The 19,062-nt window shown below is 45.8% G+C and overlaps 3 protein-coding genes across 3 annotated transcripts; 2 read left to right on the top strand and 1 right to left on the bottom strand.

Annotated features, from left to right (window-relative positions):
• Nucleotides 1-1,013: 1,013 nt before the first annotated feature.
• Nucleotides 1,014-3,544, top strand: LOC129332367 (uncharacterized). Its single transcript, XM_054983445.1, has 5 exons — nucleotides 1,014-1,486; nucleotides 1,571-1,810; nucleotides 1,894-2,226; nucleotides 2,303-2,590; nucleotides 2,679-3,544. The coding sequence occupies exons 1-5, from the start codon at nucleotides 1,253-1,255 to the stop codon at nucleotides 3,372-3,374; spliced, it is 1,791 nt and encodes a 596-aa protein (XP_054839420.1). The 5' UTR covers nucleotides 1,014-1,252; the 3' UTR covers nucleotides 3,375-3,544.
• Nucleotides 3,545-5,749: 2,205 nt separating this feature from the next.
• Nucleotides 5,750-7,063, top strand: LOC129331956 (uncharacterized protein F54H12.2-like). Its single transcript, XM_054982658.1, has one exon. The coding sequence runs from the start codon at nucleotides 5,750-5,752 to the stop codon at nucleotides 7,061-7,063; it is 1,314 nt and encodes a 437-aa protein (XP_054838633.1).
• Nucleotides 7,064-16,333: 9,270 nt separating this feature from the next.
• On the bottom strand, nucleotides 16,334-17,828 carry LOC129332414 (uncharacterized). Its single transcript, XM_054983514.1, has 2 exons — nucleotides 17,121-17,828; nucleotides 16,334-17,028 (listed from the first exon to the last, which is right to left on the bottom strand). The coding sequence occupies exons 1-2, from the start codon at nucleotides 17,421-17,423 to the stop codon at nucleotides 16,459-16,461; spliced, it is 873 nt and encodes a 290-aa protein (XP_054839489.1). The 5' UTR covers nucleotides 17,424-17,828; the 3' UTR covers nucleotides 16,334-16,458.
• Nucleotides 17,829-19,062: the final 1,234 nt, after the last annotated feature.

Here is a 19,062-nt window from a genome sequence, read left to right as displayed (position 1 = left end):
AAGCGAAAAGCAGAGGGGGTTGGCTACTGCCTTCCTCTGCAGAGTCTTCCTCGGTAGGCTCCCATCCAAGTACTGACCCTGCTTTTCTTCCGAGATCGGGCTGTACCAGGCTATCTTTCTTCCTGCTAAAACAATTGCCTAGCAGACGTTAGGCACCAGGAACACACAGGCCCAAGCGCTGACAACACAAGCCAATGGGCAAGGCAGGTCAGGAAGGATTCCATGCCGCTAGATGGTCAGGAAACCCCTGGAGGGCCCTGCCCAGCTATGGCCTTGATACTGAGTAGGGGAGGCAAGCAGGCAGCAAAGAGGCACAGAAAGGCCACAGGAGAGAAGGCGCAGAAGTTAGTTGGCACAGAGCAAGGGAGACAAGAAGAACAGCCCCGCTGGATCAGAACAAGGAGGGTCCCCCCCCCCACACTGGCCAAACTGGGTCATAAGCTGTACTACTGAAGCTGAAGTCTCCACCTGCTTCCCTCCCCCCACCCGGAACTGGCGCTCAAAGGTATACTACATTGGACCATGACACCGTTAATGCCTCTAGCCTCCATGAGTCTGACTGAACGCTTTTAAAGCCCATTCACACTACTAGCAATCACTATACTTGTAGTAATGAGTTCCACTAGTTAAGTAGGCAAGGGTCCTTTCCTCCATCTACTGCCCTTCCACTTTTCCAGGTGCCCTTAAGTTCTAGTGTTTTGGGAGGGAGGGAGAGAAGAATAAGGGGGGTACCTCATGTCATAACAAAAAGTGACAGGTGCCCCGCCCCTTTCTGGGAGGAAGTCCCGCCTCTATAACCCGGAAGTCCCGCCTCTATACCCCCGGAAGTCCCACCTCTAGACCCGGAAGTACCACCTCTAGACCCCGGAAGTCCCACCTCTAGACCCGGAAGTGCCACCTCTAGACCCCGGAAGCAATACCCCACCTGACAGGAAAGGCCTAGCAGGGTCCCGCCTGCCCCTGTGGACCAATAGGAAAGAGTTTTGAGTTTATGGGGTGCTAGGGTGGAAAATTGGGGGGCAGACCAGCCCCCCTGCTCCCTAGAAGAGCCTAGCTGGTTCATGTGACCCCTCATTTCGCTCCCCTGAACCCCCAGAAATGGTTTTTGACGGCCCTAGCCCCCTGTCTCTGTATAGGTCCCCTGAGGGGCTCATGTGACGCTGCTATGCACGCGTCATGACTGGACCTACCTCCTGGATGTTGTTTAAATGCGCCAATGAGCGGTGAGATGGCAGGGGAGCCTGGTCTTTAAATGGAAGAGCAGCAGGACGATCACAGCTTCTTCTGCGGCTGTTCTTGCTGGGCTAGCAGCGCTGTTGAGGGAGCAGAGCCTGTTTACGAGAAAATGAATACGCCGGAGCCATACAGAACTGAAGCTGTGGAAGAAATGCGAGCTTCTTGCGAAGAACCCCGCAAAGAAGATGCACAATGTAGAGAGCTTTCGAGATTTGACTTTCCAGAGTGCATTATTCACTTAGTACAAGGGGTAAGTGCATGGGGAAGGGGGAGAAGGGAAAGAATCAGACCCAGAGGTGGCAGAAAAACAAGCAGGCCTTTTTCTTTTTTGTAGCTGCAGGATAAAGAAGTACCGTGGCGGGTGTTTTCAGAAATAGTTGAAGCAGCTCACACAGAAGTTTACCCGGAGTGTTGTGATCACTGCTTTGAAGTAGCATATCGACAAAAATTCGGATGCCTGGGACGTGGTGTAATGTATTGGCAAAAATTCAAATGCATGCAGCCTGAACAACCCGGTGACGATCCGGATGCTAGATTTGACAGACCCGAGTGCGTGCGTTTTTTAGTACAGGGGGTAAGTACAAGGGGGAAGGCTGGAGCGGAAAAAGAATCAGACACCTGTGGGAAGTAGAAAAACAGAGTTTTTTTCTCTTGTAGCTAGATGATTATGAAGTGGATTGGGAGGTGTTTTCCGAAATAGTCAAAGCGGCGCACACAGAAGTGTACCCAGAGTGCTGTCCGTACTGTGAAGAAATAGCAGATTGGCAAAAATGCGGTTGCCTGAGATGTGAGGAGGAGGAGACGGCTGAGGGAGCGAAAAGCATAAGAGGGGATGAGCATGTGACAGACCAGAAAGTGGAGCCCATTTATGAAGAAATGCAGAGTGTACACGGTATCCAAGAGCGACCAGAAGTGCATGAGGAAGACGTCACAGTACCAGGACTGCTGAAACAAAAAGTGTTGCAGTGCATACAGACTCTCTACCCTAATGTGAGTATTGAGACTAGGGGAAAGGGGAAAATGGAAACAGGGTATAGCATACTGGGCGGCTGTTTTTATTTTGCAGATGGCGGAGCTGAACTATGTAGCGGTGGCTGAGGAGGTCAAGGAGAACAAGTTTGATCCTGACTGTTGCAGATTTTGCAACCACATAGCATATTGTCAAGAAGTCCCCTATGATGAAGATGATGAGGGTGCCAGAGCAGATTGTGAGGACTCAGGGGATGAACCAGAGGATGCTGTCCCCATAGAGGTTGGGGAAATAGATCCAACATTGGATGTTTCTGATAGTGCAAAAGCGACAGACCCGGTGAAAGAAGGCGTAAAGCCGCGCATTCAATACCTGGTCCCAGATGTAAGTATGAAAGAAGGAGGGTCCTGGAAGAATGTAGGGTGGCTAGAGAAGCAATTCTAAAATGTTTTTCTTTTTCCTATTCCTGCAGCCAACAGATGTGCTGATCGAGTGTGCTCTACTGGATGAGGTGCTAGCGAGAGGCCCGGTTGGGGATGGTCCGGTCAGCTTTGAGTATGAGCATCCCCCAAAGCCCCGTGTAGGGAAGAAGCTGAAAAAGAGGAGACCTAAGACGGATTACTGCAGTGATACCTGTTGTGATTCTGATTATGTAGATGACTCGGACAGACCGCGCCTGGACTTCTGTCATTATAGTTGCTGCAACTCTTCTGATGAGTGGTCGTTAACAGAAACTGATGATAATAGCGATATTGAGAGTGAAAATGTCGAGCAGGGGGTGCAAACTGATGGTGTCGCACCCAAGGTGCCCCCAGTCCCCACTCTACTGAATGAGGAGACAATGTGGGGCCCTGCTGGGGATAGCATAGAGAGCTCTAAAGATGAGCATTACCCACAGCCCTCTGTAGGGAAGAAGCTGAAAAAGAGGAGACCTCTGCTGAGTTACTGCTATGAAAATTGCTGCTATTCTAACAGCTCAGATGATGAGTGGAGACCATATGCGCCATACTGTAATCTTAGTTGCTGCAAGTCTTCTGATGAATGGTCGATAACTGAAACCGATGACAGTGATTTTGAGCCTTTAGGAACACCAGGGGGGAGAAAAGGAGATCCCGAGTTGCGGGCTGATGGAGCAGCACCCGAGACTATGACCAGAGAAGGAAATTGAAGGGGGGGGGGTGGAGTTGTGGTTGAAAGCCCACAATCTGTACACACTTTAATAAAATGCCTTTTCCCAGTGTAAAAGCGTTGAGTCGGTTCATGATGCCTCAAGAGACGGTATTAAAAGGGATTTACTATAATCCGGGGGGAGCAGGTAGCTTTGGGGGAGCAGAATCTCTCTTTCGAGAGGCTTCTAAGACTAGTAAAACACTGACTAGAAAGGATGTGCAAGCATGGCTTTTGGATCAGGATGCGTACACGTTGCATAAGCCAGCAAGAGTTCATTTTAAAAGAAACAAGACCTATGTTGGTGATGTGGATGAGCAATGGCAGGCTGATTTAGCAGATATGCAACAGCTTTCTAAATACAACGGGGGGTACAAATACATTCTAACGGTGATTGACATTTTGTCTAAATACGCGTGGGCAGTAGCACTGAAAGACAAGACAGGGGCTGAAGTATCAGCGGCTTTTAAAAATATATTCGAGCAGGGCCGCATTCCGTGCAAGTTACAAACAGATAGGGGGAAAGAATTTCTTAATAAAAAAATGAGCAATGTACTAAAACAACATGGGGTTCACCACTTTGTGACCAACAATGAAGTCAAGGCAGCGGTGGTTGAAAGATTTAACAGGACTTTAAAGTCAAAGATGTGGCGGTATTTCACAGCCAATAATACTTATAGATATACAAATGTGTTACAAGAGCTTCTAAAAGGGTACAATCACAGTTTTCATAGAACTATTCAGGCACGCCCCATAGATGTTAACGCATCTAACTCTCTCCTGATATGGAGGCGCGTTTATGACCCGTCCTTTCAAAGAAAAGAAACAGATACCATATTAAAAAAAGGAGATCACGTGAGAGTATCGAAAACTAAAGGCACTTTTGAGAAGGGTTATGAGCAGACATTCACCGATGAAATTTTCATAATAGAAGATATCACAAGGAGAGGCGAGCGGCCCTTATTTCACCTAAAAGACTTTGATGGTGAACTATTAGTAGGGAGATTCTACCCTGAGGAATTGCAGAAGATTAATGCTCGAGAGGACAGGACATACAGGGTTGAGAAAATTATTGCTACACGAACTAAGAAGAAAAAGAAGTATCTTTTAGTGAAGTGGTTAGGCTGGCCACCTAAATTTAACAGTTGGGTGCAGGCTGATGACATAGCAGACCACTATGGGGGATGACGGTTTTTACATTACACTCCCTAGCAATGCGTCTATGGACTTATTTCCCGAAAATACCAGCGCCTCTTTCACAGTGCGGCTGTTTAAGCCACTTGATTTGCGGGGAGAATGGGAAGTGGGGCTGGTTGAAATTCAGTATCCTCGCAATTGGTACACATTTAGCCAGAATGCATCATTCAGGATTTCTGAAGGTGCCAATAGCAATGAGTATCATGTGCGTTCAGGCTATTATTATGACCTACGCAGCATATCAGATTTTATGAATACAGCCGTCAGAAGACAGGCTGGGACGCCCCCTGATCTACAATTCTATTTTGATCCAACATGTGCAATGCTCAGATTTAACGGGCTTGATATTTACACTGTCACAATGAGTGAAGAATTAGCCCATGTGATGGGGGCACCCCCTAATGTTCCGATCAAAAGAATTTACAATTGCGGAGATATTACAGGAGGGATTAATACCCTGTACCTGTACACTGATATCATAGAACATCAGTTAGTGGGGGACACAGCGGTGCCCCTTCTACGGTGTGTTCCTGTACAGGGGAAGCACCACGACTTTATCACGGTCACATATGACGAGCCTCACTATATTCCAATCAATAAGCACCACATTGAAACCATCCGCATAGAAATAAAGACGGATCAGAATCGGGCCGTGCCATTCCGCTACGGCAAGGTGATTGTGAGGTTGCACATACGCCCACGGAAGAAATGGTGATCGTGAAAGACTATGGAGACCCTGCGATGCTTAGGAGATATTACCAATCTCAGGCGGGTTATGGCCTCCCCGGGTTCCACGGGGCACCCGTTATGTATGGAGCGGGGGTGGGGGGGATTTTCCGGCGCCTTTTTCGAATGGCAGTGCCACTTTTTAGAAAAGGGGTGGATATTGTCAAGCCACACCTGAAAACCGCTGCGCGTAATATCGCTCAAGATGTTGTGAGCCGCGTGACTCACGGCGTTATGAATAAACTGGCCCCCCAGGAGGGGTCAGGCTTTCTATATCTTAAAAGAAGGGGAGGGCTGAAAAGAAAAGCATCCAGCACACGCAGAGGCCCCCCAGGACCCATTAAAAGAAGGCGCGGGGGAGCTAAGAAACAGACAAATGTGAAGAAGGGGAGAGTAAAGAACAAGAAGAAGAAGGAGTCTCACAGGAGGCTCAAAGACGTACTATAAACGGCTATGGCTTTCATCCACTGCGGGTCGGAAGAGTGTGTAAAGTCCGAGCTCGACCTGTTCCAGATAGCCCCTACCCAGACCAGCATTGAGAAAAGCGTATATATCGAGGTTCCGCCCCTCTCGGCCCTCACGGGGTCAGCACCTCTAGAGTTTTTCATAGCCGGGAATGGTGAAGATTACCTTGATTTAAACAATACTCTCTTGTATGTGAAATGTAAAATTACTCAAGAAGATGGTACCGACATCGCACAGAATGCTAGAGTGGCACTGGTGAACTACCCAATTGCTTCCATTTTCAGTCAGCTGGATGTTACCCTAGGCGACCGGCTCATCAGCCAGAGTAACAACTGTTATCCCTACAGGGCTCTCATTGAAACAGTGCTCAACTACAGCTTTGAAACCCTATCTACCCAATTTTCTTCAGGCGGATTTTATAAGGATACAGCGAGTCTGATGGACAGCACCCTGCTGAACCAAGGTAACAAAGGATTTGCCAAAAGGGCGTTGCTGGCAGCCGAAAGCAAAACAGTAGACCTTTTAGGCCATCTCCACGCCGATATATTTTTTCAAGAAAAGCTGCTCTTAAATGGCGTGGATGTCAAAATCAAACTAGCTCGTAACAAAGACTCTTTCTGCCTGATGAGTGGCGAGGGGGCTGCTGTGCGCTATAAGCTCCACATGGATTCTGCTGCGCTCTTTGTGAAGAAAGTGAAAGTAGCCCCAGGCGTACGGCTGGCCCACGCTGAGGCTCTGCTGACATCCACAGCAAAATACCCTGTGGACCGTGTCGACATGAAGGTGTTCAGCATCCCTACCGGTGCTCGCGTGAGCAACCAAGACAACCTGTTTTTGGGACAGCTCCCCAAAATGGTGGTCATGGGGCTCGTGGACAATGACGCTTTCAGCGGCGCCTTCACCAAAAACCCTTTTCATTTCCAACATTACAACATTAACTTTGTAGCCCTGTACGTGGACGGGGAGCAGGTCCCCTCCAAGCCCTTCCAGCCCGACTTTGAAGCCGGAAACAACGTGAGAGAATACATGAGCCTCGTGCAAACAGCGGGGAAGCACCTTCAGGACAGGCCCCTCCTGGTAGATCGTGAAGAGTATAGGCACGGGTACACCCTGTTTGCTTTTGACCTCTCTCCTGATCAGGACTGCACCGGCCATTACTCCCTGATTAAAACCGGGAACCTGAGAGCAGAAATACGTTTTGCTGCGGCCCTACCACGAACCGTTAATTTGATTGTGTATGGGGTGTTTGATAATGTCATAGAGATCAACCACAACCGTAACGTGCTTTTTGATTACATGTAAGATGGACACAATCCAGTTATCCCAGGCCTTACTTGACAACCCGCGCACCCGAAAAACCTTCTTAGATGTCTTCCCCAGCGATCAACTTCCTGTTAAAAGAGTGGTTCGGAGGCCGGCATCTCTAGTGGTGAACACCCATCCCCACTACCTCCCCGGGGAACACTGGCTAGCAATATACCTACCAGACCATGTCACAGCAGAGTTTTTTGACTCTTATGGGAACTCACCCAGCAGCCGCCTCTTCCCCAAAGCCATCATGAAATTTTTAAACAAAAATTCTGAGGAGGTCCATTTTCAGCAGAACAGGCTCCAAGGACCCACATCTAACACCTGCGGTCACCACTGTCTGTTTTTTCTACATCAGCGCTGCAGAGGAGCCCCCTTTGACACCGTTGTGAAGATGTATTCCCCCAATCCCGAGCAGAATGACAGGATGGTCATGAGTTTTGTGAAAAACAGAGAGAATTCAAAGACTTTACAAAACATGTACACGCGGATTCAAACCTGTGTTTCTTGTACCCCTAATAAAACCCTCTGAAAAAATTTAACCGTGTCTTTTGTCTAAAAATACTCAGACAAAGGTTTACATTTCAAAAATATTTTATTCTTCGGTCAACCACTGTGCCGGTACCTCTTGTTTTTTCCTTTTTTTCTTTTTAGAAGAAGAAGCAGGGGGGCGGATTAAAACCGAAGGCTGGGGGCTTTTCAGGCCCTCTAGTATTTTTCTAGTAGCAGGGGTGCCCGCGACGGAAGCAGGGGTGTTGAGTTCAGCCAAAGCTGTCATAAACACATCAAAGCCTTTAGGTGGGGGTGCAGAAGAGGGAGGACGCGCGTGAGTAATAGCCTTGATGAGGTCGAGTAAGTGGCTACCGGCTACAGGCACTCCCCTGTAAAGAAAAGTTCCCCTCTCATCCCACGAGGCTATTTCACTGTTTTGACCCATCTTCTTCAGCAGCACACGAGCATTGTTCCTGTATCGGAGGGGCATATTGTCTAGTACCTCTTCAAAAACCGCGGCCTTTTTTTCATCGCTGCCTGCTGCTAACCCTGGTTGTGGGAGATACAGATTCAGCTTAGTTTTCTCTTCTTCTCCCATTCTGACATGGGTTAAATATTTCTGGAGGAGAGACCCGTACAGTTTGGCTTTCTCATATTCAGACAGGTCCCCTCTCTCTAGAACGGTCTTCATCTCCCTATCTAGAGAGTGTACAGCTGTGTGCCTGATGCTTTCACCCTCAGGGGGCCTCTGAATAGCTAGCCGATCTATTTGATGGCTCGGGACCAGGTACATCTTCTCAGCATGCTCCATCAGGAAGGGGTTAAAAAGCTGGTAATCAGGGGCAGAGCAAAACCTAGCAGGGATCCGATAAAGCCTCCCTGCTGCCTCACAAGCCGCTTCTTCTTTGTAAGAGGAGTTTTACCGCTGCTCAGGGATTTAATGATGCCTCGTTTTTTTCGCAGGACGTTCTTCTGACGCGGTGATAGGGGGATGATGCCTTTTAGGGTGTTTAGAGCTATTTCTCCAATAGCCTTGATTAGATCATTTGGGGCTGCACTCAGAATAGCTTTCCTTAGGCGAGGGGAAGATTTGGAGACGAGTTTTAGTAGCGCCCCATTTCTTTTTAAGCACTCTGACATGCTTCTGCAATGGTCAGCCACCTCTCCTTAAAATGTCACAGCAGCTGAATGTTAGCGCCTTTTGAACCCACCCGCTGTCTTTTTAATAACATAGGATGCAGGCAGGTCAGGGGGGAACATGCCAGTGCGCAACCTGTAGGGATCAGGAGTGGCTGCATTTAAATCCACCACCAGGTACCCAAAGGGCTTTCGTGTGGCATCCTCATAAGCTTCCATAAAGAAGGATGATTTACCGGGGTACATCTGGCGCGCTAGAGTTGCTATTTGTAATTTATCTCGGGGGTTTTTAAATAACACAATGTATTTCGCATTCAGGTTGATGGTGCGGCTACTCTTACCCTGGCAGAATAAATTTTGAACTATGTAAATAATACTCAGATTTCTATGGTGTACATACTTAGTAAACGCATTCTCAATTTCGGCGCTACCACACGCTGAGGCCATCAGATCATCCACAATGACTGTGTTTATTTTATTAGGAGGCAGCAGTTCATCATCATTCAGGCTTGAGGGCAAGCCCTCTACAAACTTTATAAAGGGGAACCGGCGCCGCAATTCTTCATACAAGGGTTGCCAGCAGGCATAAAACCACACAATATTTTCCGGCATGACAGAGAGTGTAGATTTTGCATTCAAAAGCAGGTTTTTTATAAAATAACTTTTTCCGCAGTTGCTGGGACCGGCAAGGATGGCTGAGAAAGGGTGCAGCCACCTTGTATCCATATCAGTAACCGTAAGGTAGCGTCTTAAAGCCGTCAACAATCACACGTTTGTCATAAACAACCTTCTGAGTTTTCTTAAGAGCTTTTGTTTCAATGACAAAACGTTTTTTGTCTCTGACAATCCCCTGCTGCTGCACCACTATTTCACGGGGCTCAGGGTCTGAGACGTGGCCAAAAACCAAATCTTTCAAACTGTCAAAATTAATCTTTTCACCATTGGCGGCATTCAGAGTTATTCCCTTTACCTTCAGCACCGCCTCTCCCCCTGACAGCTTGTACCCGTAGGTCTTAGGGCCTGCTGAAACAAACTCTGTTATATGCTGCTCTGGGGGCACCTCACTCGTGAGTTCCCCGAGATAATCCCCCAAGGGGGGGCTCCACTCCCCATTCCTGGTCACAAATATAACAGAGTCTGTGTCGTGGTACAAGCAGCGCTCCTGCAGTTTGTCTAGCAAATTGTAGAGTTCTAAGCGCGCATATGCAGTTGTGAAACAGGCTATGTAGACATTGGTGTTTGTAGATGTAGTCAGCCTGCCTTTAGAGTATTTCCATGATACACATGCAGCTTCCTCACTTATAAAGCTGCATGATGACACATCGTGATTGTCTGAAAATACCAGCTGGAAGAAACGGTCAGGATCTCTCACAATTTCAGTATTTGCCAAGTTTGTTCTCTGAGCAAATTTACCCCACAGAGAATTAAGAAACAGTTTGGCAATCTGACGCTTGGCGGGGTTCATCCCTATGTGATCAGAGCGCAAAAGGACCCCCTCCTTTTTATAAAAATCAGCAATATACTTCTCTCTGTCCTCATCTGTCACACACCACTCGGGATAGCCCGATGATTCCTGTTTCTGACGGAGGTGCTTTTTTATGTATTCTGAAAACAACCTGTCAGATTTTTCTGCAAAATGCCAGACTTCAAAGATTTTGACTATCCGATAACCCTTTACCAGAGCTACCTCCAGTTCCACAGTACACCACGTTCCCTCAAGGGCTCTCTCCTCATCACTATGGGTACACGGTTCCTGCTGCTTTATATCAGCACACGTGCGGCACAATGTAAAAAGGAGTTTCCCACCCCCCTTAGAAGGTAACACTGGGAAGAAGAGGCCCCTTGGGGGATAAACTCTAACCTTAGCAAATCCAAAATAATCTGTGAGAGGTCTGAAATTGTCCTGAATGATCTGCGGATGCCCAACAGGGTACAATTTTGTTGCATTAACAAATGGGTACAAGCTGGTAAAATCGTAATAGTGTATCTGTTCCCCAGGTGCCGGCTTGTAATAGAGGATGATTGCATTAGTACGGCCACCAAACAGGGCGTCTCTGGGAACTAGCGGCTCTGGAAACTGCATGGCTTTAAGAAATTCTCTGACAGACTCATCAGTGTTCTTTAAATGGTTCCACTCATGTTCCCAAATACTTCTGACTTCAAACTGACGCCTTTTAAGATCATCAGACCTGCGGCAGGTTGCATTGTAAAGAGATTCAAACGTTGTGCCTGTCATCCTGTTAATCTCTGATGGATTATAGCACTGCACACACCCGTGCCAAAAGCAGCCATGAAATTCAAAGGCAGTTTTCTTATTATCTATGACCGCATAGCCATCTAGATGGTAAGAGCCTACCTGAACTTCGCCACCCTTTAACGCGTGACGTATTTGGATATTTTCACTGTATTCGGTGTACATGAGCCATTGGACCGATGCAGTTGAAAATCTCTTCACTATGCGGTGATAGTCATCTGGGGGTGGAATAGCGATGGTACCGGGGGCCAGGAAGTTAAACCTGTACATTGCAAGACATACCCCTGCAAGAGTGAGGTACTGAAAGGGATCTATAGACTGGGCCCCCTTTTGAGTCATACTCATAATTTCAGATCTATACATGGTGCAGGCCTGCTCCAAAATTTCAACATCTTGCTGACAATAAAATGCTAACTCTTTTTGAAAATCAAACGTTGCTGTTCTGTTTTCCTCATACCATTTCAGAAAATCGGCTTTGTCCTTGGGCATCATGTGATCCACACCATAGTATTTTACATCGGGTAATGGTCCTACATAGGCTTGATTTTCAACAGTGTTAAAAAAATGTGGGAAATGACCCTTGCATCCCTTGAACCCCAGGGCTTTGGGAAGTTTAGAGAGTGCCATAGGCAGGTGGTTCAAAGAATCTATGAATTTTATGTCAAGACTAGTTATTGTTACACACATCAGCTTTCCCCCCATGGCTACCAGCTGGGGATCAAGCTTCTCCATGATGAGCTGCTTAACGATAAAGTAGGAGTCATAGCCTTTGGCATTATGAGCTATGAACGTGCAGTGTTTGAATGTACTATCTGTGGTGAATGTTTTAACAAATTGATAAACGCATGTTTCACCTTTAAACTCCCAAGACTGACCAGATGCTGCCCATTTGGGGTCCTCTTTAAAAGCTCGAGCGTGGACATGGTTAGGAATATGTTCCCCTGTTTCTTGCATGCATTCAAAATCATAAAAAATGTAGTGCGTCGAGCATGCAGGCTCTTTAAGAGGTTCTATGTAACATAGGTGGTAATCCTCATTTTCCGCAAGGTTCGCTTTACAGACTTTACAGGCCCTCCCGTGACACTCTTTGAACTTATGCTTCACATCAGTATAAGACTTGCATTTCTTACACCACTCCCTAGCTGGGCACTCCACCTCATTTATTCTTGCCAACGCGCAATGTCTTTGAAAGCATGCTTCTGAACTGCAGTACATGCAACAGTGTGGACATTTCTTTGCAACCCCCACCTCATTCTTGCAGTCTATGTTTGTGCACATTCTACAGTACCTAGAACAATTGTGTTTATGACAATATAGGGTATGACAGTGTCCACAGTAATTTCGTGCACCCATCAATGCTTTAGCATTCCGCACACCGTAATAATGATCCGCATGTAACAGGACGAAGAACGTATTTGGATACCGCGGTTCCTGTGTTTTAAAGATCCCCCACCCCTTATCAGAACATGTAACCACATGAATGTTGACTTTTAAATGGTTTTCAATACATGCTATATCATTGAGCCCCACCCTTTTCTGATCCGACCACCCTAGATCTCTGTGCAATTTTCTGGCAGCATTTAACAATTCTGTGTCTGTGGGCTGCCCTTTTGCCATAACAGACAAGAGACCACCTGCAAAGCAGAGGTTGTGGTGCTCACTGTTGAAGTCCACCAGAAATTGCCTCTTTTTTTCAATAATAGAGCTATAAGGGATAGACTTGATTGAGCGGCGCCTACCCCCCCGTGGAGCTTTTACAATGGTAGCTACTAGGCGTAATGTGCTGTTACCCAGAATCTCCCTGTTGCTCTGGAGCAAGGCACTAATATATTCAAGGAACTCCCCTGCACTTAGTTCATTCTTTTTCTTCTTAAATGAATACAGAGCATTTTCTAACCCACCACCCTCTAAGCGCAACTGAACATAGTCCCCATCTTCTATTCGCCCGTTCAGTTCATCCAGAACCTCTTGAATGCCTCTGAATAGTGCTGCAATAGCCTGGGGGAATGAGTTCACCCTGTCTAAATTAACAAAACGAAATTCTTCACTAATCATTAGTGACCTGTATCTTTCAAAAGTCCTCTCCCAGGATCTGACACGCTCCACATGAACCCCCGCATCCGGTGAGTTGTCATCTTCCTCTAGAGGTGGATTATCCCTCTCAGTTGGGGGTGTCTCTAGAGGAGATGCTGCAACTTCCTGTGACAGGGGTTGTGAGCACTGTAGGGTAGAAGATAGCCCCCCAGCATCCCACACACTTTCTTGTTCCTGCATATGGTGTGGAGAGGGTGGAGCAGCACCTCTGGCATCCTCATCTCCCCTGGGGTGGGGGGAAAGGGCCTGTGGTCCCCCGCGACCCCCTTGTAATGAATTGTCATTACAGGCAGAATAGTTGTTACCGTTTTTAATATCAGGTGTATATTTGCCACATAGCTTGCCGAGCTGTATTTCTTCTTCAGCCACGGACTGCTGTGCTTTCTCCAGAATCAGCTTTTTCTCCTTTAGCCTCTTGAGGCCGTCACAAAGTCTCTGGCTGTATTCAAAAAGCTTTTTGTAACGCTCCTCAATATTTTGTGGAGGGTCGGGTTTCTTCTTCTTAGCAGGTGGTACTCCTTTAGCACTCGACTCTGGCTGTCGTCTCAGGCTGTGAGCTGTACTCCTGCGTCTTTGGCCACCCGGGGGCACAGCAGCTGATGTATCTAGAAAACAAAAACACATTATTGCCTCCCCCGTGGCTATCTAGCATAACTCTCAGACCCCTGTTAAGCTGAGACTTACTAGGGGCTGCTGTAGGAGTCTCTGTCGCTGCTACTGGCATGGTGCTTCCCTCTGAAATAATTTCTGTAAGAGAGCGGGACGGGGTTAATCTAGCTGTGTTGATACAGCTTTATAGTATATATTAGTGAGCGGCGGGATTTACCTATCTCTTCACTGAAGAAAGTTGGGCCATAGGCGTGGACCTCTGCTTGCACATCTGTAGTGCGGCGGGTGCTGGCTTGTTGAGCGCTCTTGGGAGGAGCAGTTTCCAGGGGCATATTCAAATCATCAAGAAATATTTCTGTGTAGAAACGATAGAGGGTGAGAAACAGATGATACAGATGTGTAGGAATAGGTACAAGGTGCGTATGCGGAGGGGGGGGGGGGTAAAATACCCATCATGGCTGATGGAGAATGCTTACATGCGGCACATTGACTTTCTCTGGCAGGAATGGGTTCATAGTGTGAGTATATACACACCCGTACAGTAGTAAGGCCCCTGAGCACCCCACACACACACCCCCCCCACACCCTAATACCAGCATTATGTCATGTGTAGGTGAGAAAATTTAAAAGTTGCTGCTATAATGAAAGTGATACACAAGATAAGGTGAGCATTAGTGCACATTGTGTGTTTGTTTGTACAATACAGCTGAGACTTTTTTATTTTTATTGATTCAGCACCTGTCAAAAAACAAAATACATCATATGATACATTCATCAGTTAACAAAAATTCATCACATGCATTTTTCTATTCTACCAGCATCATTAACAAAGAGCTTGGCAATGCTAATTTAGCATAAATATACATGCATATTACTTGACTGAGAGAACAGCCCGCTTTAAAGTTAGTAGGTGTGAGAAAGCATGAGCAGTATTCTGAAAAGAACCCCACCACCCCCCTGAATCATATCAGTTTCATTAACAAAAGAGCATAGCATCTTAAATTCAGATTAAAAGTACAGTTAGCAGCTATGGGGCAAATTTATATAATCACAGCCACTTCCCTCAAAAAATGAATCCTAGAACACACACAAATTTTGCAATAACTTTTACAATGAAAGGCTGTGTTAGAAAAGAGCAGTGTGCAGCATTCAAAGTAGAGCACAGGTTGTTATCAGACCCCTATTTGATAAACAGTTGGATAAAGAATGAGCGGTTAATGCCCCCCTTCGAAACATAGAGACAGAGGTGTGAATTATATCAGTTTCATTAACAGAGCTCATATACACAATAGTTGTAGGAGAGTGCTAGATTTAAAAAGTGTAGTTATAAGCAGGAGTGGAGAAACAGTATTCTGGCAGCAGTGTAAAACCCCTCAGCCCTTTCTCAGTTTGGAAAAAGCATGCTGATTTAAAAATTCACCTTCAAGATCATCCAGAATGTGATGATGGTCGCTCATAATTTGTCCTTATTAAAAATGGAAAAATACGTAATATTAGAATCCCTTCTAAGAATTGTTAGCCCATAGATACTCACCAAGGATGGCTTGTTACCTTCTCTCTCTTCTTGGCGCCCAGGGGTAGAAAGCGTGTGTAAAAGCTGTGCCGTCTGCGCGGTTTTTAAACCCTTCAGATCCGTACCCGTCATACCCCAAATCTTTGAAGAACGGTTGAAATATGGTGCTTTTCTTTTATGGCACCCCCCATAATATGGAGGAATCAGCACATTTTCCCCTTATCTTTTGAAAACAGACTGTTGCTGTGTTCTGTCTGGTGGTACCAGAATCAGATTTTTAGGATGCCAGAAACATTCCCTTTTGGGGACTTGTAGGAGATGCGAACAGGATCAACTGAATAATTCTACACAAATAATTCTATCCCCGGTGTTAAATAATGCATAGAGGCTCATAGATTTTGGGGGGAAACACTGTTGTTTTATGAAGATAAACTCCCAAAAGCTTATACCCCACCACAAATTTTGTTAATCTCTAGCTGACATAGGCCTACAGCTATCTTCTAAAAGCCCTCTGTCAGTATTTTTACACGAGAGGGCACTGTTCATCAAGTATTCTTGAGTAACCTCTACTTCATCCCTGGGCCCCTGCATCTGGGGTCTTATCGCATATATCATGGGTATGTTTTTTACAACTTTGGTATGGTTCTGAATTGATGCTACCAGGCATTTAAAGTAAACAGAAGCGTTATTTTCCCACCGCTGTCCAGCTTTCCAGCCCCAGAACCCTTTGGAATTTGTGTGAAAGTAATTATAACAAGTATTTATTGGGGGGGGGGGTGTCTTGTAAAGATCACGCTTTTGTAGTGTCATTTTTACCACTGTTTTACAGCTGCCCACCCCAGAACCCCTTGGAATCTGTGTGAAAGTGATTATAACTAGTATTTATCGCGGGTGTCTTGTAAGAGCATTCTTTTGAATTGAACTTCTTGTGCTATTACCGGACCATGCTTTAAAATCACTAATTTAAAAAGAAATTAAAAAGTAAAAGGATTGGAAATGTTGCAAATTGTTACATTTTTCAATAATACTTCTCAGCAGAACAGTGAATCTTTGGAAAAGACTTAAATTCTTCATCATCTGTAGGCAGACAATGTTCTGATGGTAAGACAAAGGGAATAAACGCATTTAAACTGATTGAAAAGCAACTTTATTTTTACAAACACGGGCTACATTCTACACAGTCTCCTTATCTTTTTGGAGACATACCCGGTGGGTTCTGTGATGGTAAGACAAAAGGCACGAACACATTTTTAAAAATTGAAAATGGCTTTGTTTTATATCAGGCACAGGCTACATCCTGATCTCTAAGACTGGTGCACATATACCACAGTAATTCAGTAAGGAGTTATGATGTGTGAATTTCTTTCTAATAATCTTCATAGCCAGATCTACATAACGTTGTTTGCACTGCTTTAATAATCCATTTAGAGCATCTTGTGCATTCTTAGCATTTTGAATCGCTTCTATATACCTGCCTAGCCGTTTAATATGCCCCTCATTCATTGTAAAACAATGGATACTTGTGGCTAGCAGTGTTATGGTATAGAGCATGGGCCCCATGGAGAGTTTAGTAGATACATATTTCAAGTTCTGGTTATAGAAATCCTCTTCCCATGTCAGGCAATCGTGGCCCAGCTGCGCGGGGATATCTTCAACACATCCTGTACATTTAAAAAACATTATCTCGCTGAAACAATGGTTCAAAATGGAATATGAAACAGCTTTGACTACTTCATTCATTGCAGATCTTCTATTTTTAGGGTTGACATAATCCTCTTGAAGGATGCCCAGTTCAAAATATCTATCCACACTGTCGTGCAGGGGCCATATCAGGCCAGGGGTATCTGAACGGCAGCATTCCTAGAAGAATTTACAACAGAGTGTTTAGATCATGCTTTTACAGTCTGCAAACATATATTTGGGGGAGCCTTGTAAAATTAGAGCATACGTACCTCTATTATAGTTGTAGCCTGCTGGGTTGTTGAAAGGCTGCCCTCAGGGCTGCCTCTTTTGTTCATATTAGGTTCAGCATGGTCATTTTCTACAGTCCTTGGCGGTGAACCAAACAGACGCTTCACAACCGACATGCTGCCATCTCCTTTGCGGGACATCTTGACATACATTCTTTTGAGGGCTTTACGCTTCACTTCGGGCACTGGTTCAGCCATTTCAAGCGTGTTTGTAGGGGTGTTCTCCATCTTGCACCAGCAAGAACAGCCGCAGAAGAAGCTGTGATCGTCCTGCTGCTCTTCCATTTAAAGACCAGGCTCCCCTGCCATCTCACCGCTCATTGGCGCATTTAAACAACATCCAGGAGGTAGGGCCAGTCATGACGCGTGCATAGCAGCGTCACATGAGCCCCTCAGGGGACCTATACAGAGACAGGGGGCTAGGGCCGTCAAAAACCATTTCTGGGGGTTCAGGGGAGCGAAATGAGGGGTCACATGAACCAGCTAGGCTCTTCTAGGGAGCAGGGGGGCTGGTCTGCCCCCCAATTTTCCACCCTAGCACCCCATAAACTCAAAACTCTTTCCTATTGGTCCACAGGGGCAGGCGGGACCCTGCTAGGCCCTTCCTGTCAGGTGGGGTATTGCTTCCGGGGTCTAGAGGTGGCACTTCCGGGTCTAGAGGTGGGACTTCCGGGGTCTAGAGGTGGTACTTCCGGGTCTAGAGGTGGGACTTCCGGGGTATAGAGGCGGGACTTCCGGGTTATAGAGGCGGGACTTCCTCCCAGAAAGGGGCGGGGCACCTGTCACTTTTTGTTATGACATGAGGTACCCCCCTTATTCTTCTGGGAGCTCTGTATTCACTTTCTCTACCCTAGGCTTAATTTTATAAGACAGGGAAAGATAAAGAAGAAACCCAAGAGGGAGGGAGCAGAGACATGAAACACAAATACCCTGTGAGTTCTCACAGGTCCTCACTTTGAAGAACATTAGCCAGATCAGCCAAATCAACACTGGTGCTCAATGGGGTGACAGATGTCATAGCCAGATCGCCCTTACAAATTGTTTTAACTCTCCCAAAATATGGAAGGGCATTTATGCTTCCATGTTTGAACACTTTGCCATCGGCAGTGTTGTTGGGAAGGTTTTGTGGTATTCTATACTCTTAACAGACTCTGTGGATGTAGTACTAACCGAATTGATACTATAGATCAGATTCTTTTGGAGTGTCCTGAATTTTTAGATTAGAGAGCTAAACTTATTCTTTCCCCGTTTAAGCAGAATTTTATTTCTCTTGAAGCTGGATCTTCTTGCCTATTAAGAGATAAAGATAACCAAGTAACTTGGTGTGTGGCTAAATTTTTGGCAGCTGTAGTAAAATTACGTAACTGTGGCAGTAAACTCTAGGTTTCCCTTAGTTGGTGATGGCTTGCTATTTATGACTCTGGTCATGAAAACAGTAATTAAGAATTATTATTTCCTGTTCAGCCTGTACGTGTTGCTCATCAACTTTACCAAGAGATCTTGGTATTATGAGAAAGGAAGAAAAAGTTCTCTCTAGCCTCCTCTCCTTCATGAATCTATCTAATCCCCCTTTAAAACCATCTGCGCTGGTGGGCATTGCTAAGTTGGCATTAAATGCCACAGTTTGTTTACTTGTTGAATAAAAGAACTGTTTCCTTTTGTCTCTTGAACTGATTGCCTAGCAATCCCTAGCATAAAATCTGCCTTTTCAATTGCCACGGCACACATAGTTGCTATTTTCAGCAACATATCCAGCAAGAGTCCAAGAACTCTTTTCCACTCGGTCAGTGTCAGTGATACTAGAGCTTAATGTAAATTCCAACCCCCTTTGTCCACTTATCTTCCCATTGCTCCATTAATATGTCATGTCCACAATTATTTGCCCATTTAATCATATATTCTTTTACTTGCTCTTCTGTCTCAA

Source organism: Eublepharis macularius, chromosome 6, assembly GCF_028583425.1.
Source record: "Eublepharis macularius isolate TG4126 chromosome 6, MPM_Emac_v1.0, whole genome shotgun sequence".
Taxonomy (NCBI): domain Eukaryota; kingdom Metazoa; phylum Chordata; class Lepidosauria; order Squamata; family Eublepharidae; genus Eublepharis; species Eublepharis macularius.
Note: the sequence above shows the minus strand (reverse complement) of the source record. Positions and strands in the feature narration are given on the sequence as shown.